At 41.9% G+C, this 11,574-nt stretch overlaps 3 protein-coding genes across 3 annotated transcripts; 1 reads left to right on the forward strand and 2 right to left on the reverse strand.

The window, feature by feature from the left end:
* Positions 1-581: 581 nt before the first annotated feature.
* LOC129732366 (O-glucosyltransferase rumi homolog) lies at positions 582-2,104 on the reverse strand. The gene is made up of 2 exons (XM_055693203.1): positions 1,835-2,104; positions 582-1,777 (listed from the first exon to the last, which is right to left on the reverse strand). Exons 1-2 carry the CDS (start codon positions 1,956-1,958, stop codon positions 708-710), a joined length of 1,194 nt encoding a protein of 397 aa, XP_055549178.1. The 5' UTR covers positions 1,959-2,104; the 3' UTR covers positions 582-707.
* Positions 2,105-2,207: 103 nt separating this feature from the next.
* LOC129732365 (mitochondrial chaperone BCS1) lies at positions 2,208-3,894 on the forward strand. Its single transcript, XM_055693201.1, has 2 exons — positions 2,208-2,786; positions 2,847-3,894. Exons 1-2 carry the CDS (start codon positions 2,324-2,326, stop codon positions 3,656-3,658), a joined length of 1,275 nt encoding a protein of 424 aa, XP_055549176.1. The 5' UTR covers positions 2,208-2,323; the 3' UTR covers positions 3,659-3,894.
* Positions 3,792-8,345, reverse strand: LOC129732364 (zinc finger CCCH domain-containing protein 14). Its single transcript, XM_055693200.1, has 4 exons — positions 8,118-8,345; positions 5,260-8,062; positions 4,697-4,990; positions 3,792-4,637 (listed from the first exon to the last, which is right to left on the reverse strand). The coding sequence occupies exons 1-4, from the start codon at positions 8,154-8,156 to the stop codon at positions 4,384-4,386; spliced, it is 3,390 nt and encodes a 1,129-aa protein (XP_055549175.1). The 5' UTR covers positions 8,157-8,345; the 3' UTR covers positions 3,792-4,383.
* Between the last annotated feature and the right edge of the window lie 3,229 nt (positions 8,346-11,574).

An 11,574-nucleotide genomic window follows, 5' to 3' on the forward strand; every position in this document is an offset into this window, starting at 1 on the left:
ATTCATCTGTACCAGGAGCTGCAACAAATCTTTTAGTCTGCATAGGTTCCGAAAATAAGTTACACGTTTTTCGTTATGTACATTTTTACAAAAAAAAACAGTATAATGATATGTATATGTATTAAAAGCAGGCATCAAAATACATTATTTTCAACAAAAATGTGTACGGCTTAGATCCTGTACAGCCTGGAACCTGTGGCAACACTGGTCTTCAGTGCTATCGTGAACTTGCATGCAACACGGCTTGCGTATATGCAATAGATACGATAACCTAGAACACAAGTTTCGATCATTCAATAATCAATTCAAAATTTTAATTTAATAAAGGTGTTCCCTAAAGGCGAGACGAAATATTCATAACATTTAGTAGGTATTACTACATACACTAAGGTCGCATTTTACGCGGTTTTTTTTTACGTGGCACGTATCCCCCGCGTGAAAAGCGACTTGAGTGTATTTATCAACGCATCATTATCAGCATTTTAGTCAAATTCGCTGGAAGTGATGCCAAAAGTGTAACCCGAGTTGACGCAAAAAAGTTATACATCAAATTGAGCAACATTCCATTCATTCAATCAATGTAGAGAGACTTTTTATATATTTTAAAATAACCGCATGAGATGTCATAGAAATAAAATTTCAATGCTTCGCAACAGAAAAGTTTTATATGCTCACGAGATTCGTAATTAACCTGACTCCGACTTGTCTCAGAATATTTCAATGAAATCCGCATCTCGTTGCACTTCGTACTTCGTTAGTTTACCGTACCTCTTCAGCAATCTTTTCCAGTAACACTTGATATCGTTCATATCTAAATGGTTCCAAATGTGCTCGTAGCCACGTGTAGCTATTTCTTGTGCTAGCTGATCATGTTCCTTAAAGAACCGAATTAGTTCCTCCAGTTCATCCTGACTTGCGTTAACCTTTACCGGTACGTAGTGTACCCAAGGTTTCAGCGAGGGATAGAAAAACTCTTGCCATTCATGGCCTACATGGAAAACCAAAGATTTACACAAGAAGAGATGCTTGAAGCGGAAGCTGGCAGCTACACCTCTAAAATTGAATAAATACTTATACTGGCAGTGGTCTTGCAAGCTAACCTCCTTAGCCGGTTCCGCATTCAGCGTATCTTGTGATGATTTCCAAGCTTGATTTTTTGTATACTTAGCGTCGACCAGTCCTGGTAATCGTCGTGAGAGTAAAACTAGTGCGTCCCGCTCATCGGATGTTCTCGATCCACGAAAAAAAGCTTTATCCTTTTTCTTGTTCCAAGGCCACTGTTGCTGAGCTGTTTTCCCAACCGAATTGCGGTGCTGATCCCAACGTCCGAGACCCTTTGGGTAAAGAGATATAGCAGGACCTCCCTCCCAGAAGGCCCATGTTGGGTACATTATGTCCAGATAGCTTTCGGTTTTGCTGAAAGAGAGCACGGGTATTTTTTCCTGATGACCCCAGTGTTGACTGATTTGTGGCCAATCACGGCAGTTGATGATTAGCTCCATGTCGGACAGGTCGGCCAAGTGTGGTTTGATGAAATGCTCTACACCCGAGTTGCGCGCAGGAAACATGCAATCTTTCTGGCGAAACAGTCGATGGTTTATGACTTGATATTTAGTGCCATAGGAACGTGCTCGCTCGATCATCTGCCGGGTGATGCCGGTTCGAAACGGTCGCAAGTCAGCCTTCAGTACGTCGGCGTGACATGAGCAGTTTGCTTTCCGGCAGGGCGTATACGCAGCCAGTGCTTCTTCGATTGCCGAGATTGTTTTACTATCAGCTGGATTAGAGGTAAATGATAAGTTACAGTTCAATAGGCTTTTCCGGATTGACTTACATGCTTTGTAAAGATGAGTAGATTGTTCTTCCGCACACGACGCTTGGGACGTACACACATCGTCTCCACTGAATCCGGTACGTACGGAGAGCAATAATACCACTAAAATATAATTGTGCAGCATACTACTCTAACTGTTTTATTAAATTCTATTACAAAAACGTTTAAAAAACATGAGATCGAAAAGGAATGTTTGGATGGAATTGTTCACAAGCGTTCTACTTTCTTATGTTGACAACAGGTAACGTTATGAATGAACACTCACTACTACCACTACTAAAACCTCCGTTAGTTGTGCAGGTTTTGCGCTTTCCAATAATCATCGTAATCATCACGTTTGTTTTCATTCCACTCTTCGCAATCATGACGTTTCTACTCTACACGTGAAAAACGTTTTGGCTGTTAGTTGTGTTCATTGCATTGCACTGTCATCGTACAAACCAAGATAAGGAAATTATTCTTCACAAAAGTGTTCCGAACTAGAAAACAATGACCATCTCCGAGTACATCGGAGCGTTGTCGGACAACCCCTACTTTGGGGCTGGTTTTGGATTGTTCGGTGTTGGAGCCGGCGCCGCACTGTTACGTAAAGGTCTGCAGGGTGCATTGATTCTCTTCCGGAGGCATTACATGATCACACTGGAAGTTCCCTGTCGGGATAAATCCTACCAATGGTTGCTACAGTGGATCACCCAGAAAGGAGCAAAACACACCCAGCATTTGAGCGTGGAAACGTCGTTTTTGCAGAAAGACACCGGTCATATAAAGACGAAGTACGATTTTATTCCCTCGATTGGAACTCACATCATGCGTTACGGTGGCACATGGATAAAGGTTGAGCGGGCGCGAGAACAGCATACTCTCGATCTGCACATGGGAGTTCCCTGGGAAACGGTTCAGTTGACTGCCTTTGGCAGAAATAAAAACCTGTATTTTAAAATCCTTGAAGAAGGTATGTACGCACTTTGCTGCCGTTAATAACTGAGTAAATTGGATGATTTTGTGTTTCCAGCTAGACAGTTAGCTCTAAAAAATACCGAAGGAAAAACGATAATGTACACCGCGATGGGCTCTGAGTGGCGTCCTTTCGGGCATCCTAGGAAGCGGCGTCCCTTGACATCGGTTGTACTAGACAACGGTGTATCGGATCGTATTCTGAACGATTGTCGCGAATTTATTCGTAATCCGCAGTGGTACGCTGATCGCGGTATTCCTTACAGGCGCGGTTATCTCCTGTACGGGCCACCAGGTTGCGGGAAGTCTAGTTTTATCACCGCTCTAGCAGGGGAGATCGAATTCGGCATCTGTTTGTTGAACCTCTCCGAGCGTGGTTTAACAGACGACCGTTTGAATCATCTGATGAACGTCGCGCCGCAACAGTCGATCATTCTGCTGGAAGATATCGATGCTGCATTTGTCTCACGCGAGGACACAAAGCAGCAGAAGGCTGCCTTCGAAGGACTGAATCGCGTTACGTTCAGCGGCTTGTTGAATTGTCTGGACGGCGTTGCATCCACCGAAGCGCGAATTGTATTTATGACAACCAATTATTTGGAACGATTGGACCCCGCACTGATACGACCGGGTCGGGTTGATGTTAAGGAGTACGTAGGCTGTTGCAGTCGACACCAGCTGGAGCAGATGTTCATGCGTTTCTATGCCGGTGAGGAAGCCGTTCGAAATTCCAAAGTTTTTGCCGACAACGTACTGAAAGCTGGTAAGGCGGCTAGCCCGGCCCAGATTCAAGGATACTTTATGATACATAAAATGTCCGACCAGGAGACGGTTCTGCAGAATGTAGATTCTATTTGGGAAGGGCTATGATCCGACTGTTAGACAAGTATTCAATAAATGTTAAGGATTATTAGGTCAAACTGTGTTGCTTATTTCGTTAGTTTTAGTAGTCTTTGTTTCGGACATTGGAGAGCATACGACTTTCAACTTTCGACACAGCAAGTATGTTAACCGATTATATTAATGGTATTGTTCAAATTTACGGTACGTAATTTATATTGCTTACGTAAGTAAACTTATCTGCAATAAAAAATTACCTTATTTTTGTCCTGATGTTGAAACTTTGCTGAATATACTAATGTAATGAAGTGTTTTATTTTTCGTGCATCCACTGCCTAGCTTCTTTTCAATCAAACTCAATGCTTTTTTCTTGTTCAATTAAAAATGTAATTCAACGCTCTATTCTTGCGTGTCTTATTTACATTAATATGAGAGTCGTTAGGGCACTGCAATTCAAAAAATGTAGATACATACTGCTAAACAATCCAACCTACAAGTGGTGCTCTTGAATCCCTAAGTCTACTGATTTTTCAGTAAAGAAACGCACTGTTTGTCAATCTGAGTAATAAATATTTCTAGCTTAAAACTACAAAAACAATAAAAAAACACCTCAAATTTGCCTTAGAAGCTACGAGTGTGTATGCTGCATTTTTGAACAAAAGATGACAAAAAGAAAAATTAAATAAATGAGAAGTCGATCGCCGCAGTAAGTTGATCGTCACAACGAAGCTAAGAAAAGTGCAAAAACGCAGGCACTAAGCCGTGAACGGAGAGACCCATTTGAACTTATCCTTCGGCGGGACCTCGTGGTATTCGCCAGCCCCTCCCGGCAGCTCGTGATGGTAGAAATTACACTCTACCTTGTTCATGCAATGCTTTCCAAAGCGGCACATCTTCGGATGGTAGTACGGACACAACCCGTTCGTACATCCCGGGTAAAATTTGCACAGCGCTGGCAGCGGTTTTGCTGATATTGTTTTGTAGTTCGACACAGGAACGACCGAGGATGCTGAAAAAATAGAATTTGTTATATTTGAGTTTAAAAAAATAACGATTCCGCTAGCTTACCCAAGGGCGGTGCTGATGGGCCACCAACGGAGCTAACGCCATGTCCGGGCAGGGGTTTCGTGTGCATAAAGGTGCAGTCCAACCGATTGCAGGTCTTGTCGAACTTGCAAAACGGGTGCAGATAGAGACACTTGTCGCCAAACTTGCACGCCGGAAACGCTTTACACATAGTGCTGGGATGAAGGAACTCGCAGGAATCACCCTGGCGGCACAGCGGGAAATACTTGCAGCGTTCCTTGATGGTGGCTTTGCTTTTGGACAAACCGTCCGAGGGAACCGACACCGAGCTAAGAACTGAAAAAAAAAAACATGCATATCATTCAAATTGTTCAAAAGAAGAGGATTGCAAGTCCAACACAAGCAGTTCTCTTTTTTTTTTTTCAAAACGATAAAAATATAAACTTTCATTCGCAAATGTTCACGGATTGTCCTTCACATTTTTTTCTGATTTACTCGATTCCGCTCATTCTTCAAAAATTTGTTGCTTAAAAGCTATAAAAACTTTGGAACATATTTTTCAAAAAGTGCAAAAAAAGCAAGCAGAACAAAACAATGCTACTCACGCTGTGGCAAATCATCGAACTTCCGGCTGGATTCCAATTTTTTGATTTTCTTGGTCGGTGATTTGGCATCCGGTCCACTAGCGTTTCCGCTCGGGCCACTGGCACTGCTGCCGCCACTCTTCCTCTTGTCATCGTCATTGCTTCGTCGCCGTTCGATTTCGCGTTCACGTTCCTTTCGCTGATCCTGACGACTACCGACGCTATCCTCATCACCGCTTATGCGGGCAGCCGTTGAGCGTTCAACCGATTTGCGTTCACGATGTTCACGGTCCCGATGATGGTTGTACTCCCCATCACTGTCGTCTGCTTCGTCGTCTGTCAGCGCGAATTGAATCGGCGAAACGCGTTTCCGTTTGCGGGACGACGAGTTGGGTTCGATTTTTTCGTAATCGGTTTTGGACATGTAGATGGGAGAAGAGGAAACGCTGTCATCTACCAGCAACTCCTTGGTCCGTTGTAACAACAGTTCATTGAGATCTCGACTTGCAGAGGGCGATGATTTACGATGAGAGTTGGAAGAACGTGTCGATTTTTCCGTCCGTTTTTGCGGACTTGACTTTTTCGAGGAGGACGATGTTCCTTTCGATCGCTTTTGTGACAGTGGCGATTTGGAAGAGGCGTCCCGTTTATTACGCTCTTTCGAAGATGCCGCTTTAACGCTGAAACGTTCTTTTCGCCTTTTAAGCGTTTCTTGATGGACTCGGTTATCATCTTCGTCACGGTTCGTCGGAGGTGTCTTACTGTTGTCCTCGGGTGTTACTTTAACGCCAATTCGATCTTTGACTGATAGTTTAGTTTTAGGTGCGGGTTTTGCAACTGGAGGAGGAGGCGGCGTATGGCTAGGCGAAACGCGTGCTCCTTTCTTGTATGCTCCATCTAAGGTGACTACAAATTTCGGATTTTCGGCAGGATCCTTTGGATCATACTCCTCAAACGTGAGCTCGGGAGCCTGTGGTTCAGACATTGATTTTTTAGAAGGAACATAAACATAGCCGTCACTATCGGTATCCGAACGGCCGGAAACGGACACAGCTACCGGTTCTGGTATGTATTCGTCATTAGCATTAAGAATTTGTTGCAGTTCGTCATCATCGTCGTCCATCCCTAAAACATGATTTACAATATCCACCTCTTCCTCTTCGTCATCATCGTAGCCAACATCAAGAGCTGGAGTCGGTTCAATCTTTGCTCCCGGAATCTCTATCAACATTCTATGATGCCTGCGAGCTGGTTCCTCTCTGTTACTTATAGTCTTAGTAAGATTAGCTGCCGTAGAACGTTGTGCTTCAGCCATAGCCTTCAGTAGAAGGTTTTTACTAGGCTGTTTATTCTTAGGGATCTGAGGACGTGGTTGAACTTTCACTACACTTAGTATAGGAACTTCCAACGCATCTTCTTCAACGTATTCTGGCTTGGGTGGAAGAACGATAACTCTAGAACCAATTCGAGACCTAATTTCGGTACCATTGCTCACCTTGCCCGCCCCATGACGATCTCGCTCTTTTTTATGATCCCGGTCTGTATCTCGTTCGCGATCACGGTCCCGATCCCGATCTCGTTCTCGATCTCGACCTCGTTCGCTGCTTCGGGTTCGATCAAGTCCTCTCTCTTTTTCACGCTCGCGTCTGTTGCGAGACCGATCTCGGCTGCTATCTCTTCGGGTAGATCTGCTTTGCACGGGTGAACGCCTCCGATCTCGTTCCCGACTTCGACTGCGGTTTATTCTTTCATTCGCCCTGTTTTGTCTAGCTTTTACTTGCTCTTCCATTTCTTTTCGGCGGAACACAGGAACGTATAGCTCCCGCTCCTCTCTCCGATGAGCTGAAAGACTAATTATATTCGCTTTATTTGCCACGGTTTCCGTGGTCGAGTCAGGATTCGGCTTTTGTGGATCTGGTCTAGATCCCAAACGTTCCATTATTGATTTTTTCTTAGTTGTTTGCGGTACAGATGGAAGAGGCGGGGGAGGTGTGTCGCTGCGTTTTTCCTTTTCACGTTCCTCATTGAATTCTGAAGCGTTATTTTTCGGTTTCTCTTTTCGTTTAACCGAGGATCCTTCTTCAATGTTTTCCAAATCATCATCATTAGCTTTGATGTTTAGAAAATCTTCATCTTCGGATTCTTCAGAACCCATTGCTTTCAGCTGTTTTTTTGCTTGTTTTATCTTTTGCTGGATTTCTTCTAACTCGGAAAGCTCCTTTTGATGCTTTCGAAGTGCTGATTGACCCGCGATTTCCGATATAGTCGGGATATCAAACTCATTTTCTGCCCGGGAATGGGAGTTCTCTCGCAAGGGAGGAGTAATGTCGCGAGAATCTTTTTTCGGAGCGGCAGCTTCCGTTTCCATGGTCTTTTTTGCGTTTTGAATTAGTTGATTTGCAAATACTTCCTGAATGGAACTGGCTCCGAGCGGTGCTGGATGTGGAGGAGTCATTATTTCCTCTGCCACATCGGGACTTTTCTCTTTCTGCTTTTTTGTTTTCTTATCTTTCTTCTTATCCTTTTTTTCCTTCTGATCACTAGCCTTGCGTTTTCCACCCTCTTTAGTGTTTTTGCTGCCTGTTCCACCGGAGACAGCAGCCGTAACTGGAAGTGTAACTTCCTCTAGCTTCTGCAATACCTGGTGCAGCCAACTTACAAACACTTCAGTCTGGCTTCCCAAAAACAGTTGAAGATCATCTACCATCTGCTGTCGAGAGCGTTTGTTTGCCACCATAATCATCACATAATCCGGCAACTCGTCGTCTATATAGCCCGTGGCAGAACCAGTGCCCAACTCGATGAGTTTAGCCTTTACGGCGCTCTGTAATATTTTCGATATGTAGTACAATAGAAGCATCACAATTGATTTTGCTTACCCTCATCTTTTGACCGATTTCGGACCCAAGTGTGTCCATCTTTACAGCCCAACGCACCGATTACAAACTAAACTCACAGTGGCAATCGAAACTAAAGCAACTTGAAACGTATCGCTATGGAAAGCGTATTTTTATTACATCGATTGCTTTTGTAACCATTTGAGTGAAAAACTTTTCCTTGCTGTCGATTTTGCTCGCACAGAATTTTTTGACATTTGTTACTTTCACTGCACGAAAAACAAGTGATCGAAAAATGCTCGAACCAGAACAAACGACTCCCCTGTTGAATAATACGGTGAAAATTACCCACTGTGTCCATCTTTTATCACGTAGCACCTACGTGAACTTGACAACCTCAAACAGAATGTTATAGAAGAAGAATCGCGTGAACTCTCTGTGCGAAACTATAGAAAAATCAAAATGGCGAAGCTGTTGTCTGATTCAGTCTTTGAACATAAAATAGAATTTCTCGATGGATTGCCAATAAGTGAGTTTTTGAAATGCAATAAGAATTTGACATCGACTCTCGAACTAACAAAATACACACGGATTCAGCTCAGAGGTCGAGGAGTTCTGAACATAAACAGTTGCAGCTATCAGTAATTATCGCCGGCGAATGTCGTAATTCAACTGACAAGAATTACGACACTTGCCGGCGATAACTACTGATATGTCGTTTAATTCATTCACGAATTGGCGATTTTGCATAACCCTGCGATTTATCAAGCAACATACAGTCGCCGTTCGATAACTGCAAGTCTTTTAACTGCAACGCTTTTTAACTGCAAGACCGATTCGCGTTGACGGTGTTGCTGATATTTGTTTGGTTTCTGCGTGCGAAAAAGAAAGAAGGAAATATTTTTGCTTTTGTCTTCACGCACATTTTGACAATTACATACGAGAGTTCACGTAGGTGCGAACAGCCTTCGAAATCTCTTTCAACGCGAATAAACCGAATAACTGCAACAACTTTGCAGTTATCGGACCGCAATCCGTCAAATCTGAAGTAAAAGTCATATTTGACATTGAAGTGACAAATCTCGCGGGGGGATTCTAAATGCATTCGAAAATGAAAATTGTTGAATATCTAGAAACATTTCAAAAGGACTTTTTCATTTCGATTTCGTTTACTTGTTGTCTCTTCATTCTCTACTATTAAGGGGTTATATACCTTGTTGGTCGAGAAAAATGAGGGAAGTTTGAATTTATTTTTAAGTGCATAGCACCATTTTCATTGCATCGAAGTGGTATTTTTCTGAAAGTACAGTTTATCAACAACGTTTGATTTTGAGATATACCAATTATTACTGGAGTAATGGGCGTTTCCCCGAAACGCTGTTTTTTTGCAGAGGCTTGCGGTGATCCTGATAGAGACTCAGCGGGTCAACCTCAATCAAAAAACTCATATTATTTCATTAGTTTAGAAGTGTGCCGTGTCCTTGAACGATCGCTTTTATGAGTATTTTGTTTTCAGTGCAAATGGGAACGTTTTTCCCAAAAAATGCACGTTTGAGCGCTAAAAATTGCATTAAATTTTTTTTTGCGGCAAAATGTAACTGTATGTTTCAAAAAGCGATCGTTCAAGGACCGGTGAATTTAATAACAAAAATTAAAAAAAAAAAGATGAAAGAAATCGGTTCAGTAGTTTTTCCGCAATCCGAGATAATCGCGTGTTAAGTTTCAAGTTTAGCTTATGCGGCCGTGGCGAGGCGCCCTGCAAATCGCTCTAACTTTCTTCCTTTTGCTCAGATCTTTATGAAAATTTGTGAAAATGTTCTCAAGATGTTGTATTTGAAGATAATGCAACAAAATTTTTTTCGGTTTTTTGAAAGCTAAAAAGATATATAACCCCTTAATCAATGAAGCAAAATCACCATGTTATGTGGTTCACTTTCCGTTATTATTATTCGGGTTATTCGCGTTGAAAGAGATTTCGAAGGCTGTTCGCACCTACGTGAACACTCATATGTAATTGTCAAAATGTGCGTGATGACAAAAGCAAAAATATTTCCTTCCTCCTTTTTCGCATGCAAAAACCAAACAAATATCAGCAACACCGTCAACGCGAATAAGAGAAAAAATTATTTCTTGTGCATTGTTTGACTGGCTCTCACTACTCAGTGAGGCAGTGCATAGTAGATCACAAACAATATTTTGTGAACTAGCGTTAAATAGACCATTTTAGGGACTGATAGGTGTCACGGATCCTGCTGACATTGATGTTGCTTTTACTTGCGTTATGTCAGCGGCTCCGAGCTTTCTGTCAAAGTTTCATTCATGAATTGAGTTCAGAAACGTCTCGTAAAATGATCTTCTGTAGTGATGAACTTTATCTTCGCCTACATATTAGTTATGTAAAGTAGTTACTAAAACGCAATAAATTATGATGCGGAAATATGAATATCAAATTGATTAATCAAAAAGCTTGCCTATTTTAGTTTTCTGCTATTTTTTGCCACTATTCCATTAAAAAAATACATTTCGACATCATTGAAAACAAAAATGGTAGTGACGGACCCCCTCTAAATTTTGGCATGTGTCAAGTGTTGCAGTTATCGAACAGCATTCGGAAACTGCAATGTAAACATGTTGCAGTTAGCGAACGACGACTGTATTTCGATAATTTCTGAGATCTATTTCCTGTCTCCTAAGAATTGGAGAAACTACATTTAAAAACTATATTTTGTTGATCCGTGAATTGGGTCCTAAAGTTTAAAATGGTTTTCTGATTTTTATGTATCATCTGAAAGAGTGCAATTTTCTGAGCAAAACGTGATTTTTAAAAAATGTTTATCGTTTTCCTTCGATTTTTAAATGAAAAATAAAAAACTGCTCGAAATGCCTTAAATGACAGTTCTCTCATATACCGTACATGGGCGAAATGTCAACTTAGACCTTTCGAGCAGTTTTTTTACTCTTCATTTAAAAATCGAAGAAAAACGATAAACATTTTTTCAAAATCACATTTTGTTCAGAAAACGCGACTTTTTCAAATGATATATAAAAACTAGTATAGCTTTAGGACCCAATTAGGATTTGAATTAAGTTGTTTAGCCACAGAGAACAGACAGGCGACGAACAATCAGTCTGAAAACAGTGTGTAAAATTGTGCATGTGTGCCACGAAATATCCTTCGAATTAAACCCCTGGTTATGCTAAATTTATCGATAACGAATTCTCTCAACTAATCTAGTTGATCGAGACCGCTATTAGCCCCAAGGCTAAGCGTGCGAGGGGGAGCTGCGGAATCCCAAGGTTACAGAGTCCGCTTTGTCAAGCGGATAGTCGTGGGTTCGAATCTTAGTAGAACCACCAGGCCATTCGATGTCAAAAAGGACTTAAGCATGGGTTTATTCTCAGGCTCCTCACCAGTTACCCTTCCCTTACGCTAAATCTACAAAAACCTTTGCGTGACTTCCTCTTAACAAAAAATAAGTCCCTCTTATCAATAAAACTG

This window comes from Wyeomyia smithii, chromosome 3 (assembly GCF_029784165.1).
Source record: "Wyeomyia smithii strain HCP4-BCI-WySm-NY-G18 chromosome 3, ASM2978416v1, whole genome shotgun sequence".
Classification (NCBI taxonomy): domain Eukaryota; kingdom Metazoa; phylum Arthropoda; class Insecta; order Diptera; family Culicidae; genus Wyeomyia; species Wyeomyia smithii.

Excerpts from the sequence above, each read along its gene's own strand:
- LOC129732365 (XM_055693201.1), top strand. The coding sequence starts at position 2,324 with ATGACCATCTCCGAGTACATCGGAGCGTTGTCGGACAACCCCTACTTT. Across the intron at positions 2,787-2,846 it reads TTTTAAAATCCTTGAAGAAG|CTAGACAGTTAGCTCTAAAA; the intron begins GTATGTACGCAC and ends TTGTGTTTCCAG.
- LOC129732364 (XM_055693200.1), bottom strand. The coding sequence starts at position 8,156 with ATGGACACACTTGGGTCCGAAATCGGTCAAAAGATGAGG. Across the intron at positions 4,991-5,259 it reads GTTCGATGATTTGCCACAGC|TTCTTAGCTCGGTGTCGGTT; the intron begins GTGAGTAGCATT and ends TTTTTTTTTCAG. Across the intron at positions 4,638-4,696 it reads CCCATCAGCACCGCCCTTGG|CATCCTCGGTCGTTCCTGTG; the intron begins GTAAGCTAGCGG and ends CTATTTTTTCAG.
- LOC129732366 (XM_055693203.1), bottom strand. The coding sequence starts at position 1,958 with ATGCTGCACAATTATATTTTAGTGGTATTATTGCTCTCCGTACGTACC. Across the intron at positions 1,778-1,834 it reads TACTCATCTTTACAAAGCAT|CTGATAGTAAAACAATCTCG; the intron begins GTAAGTCAATCC and ends CCTCTAATCCAG.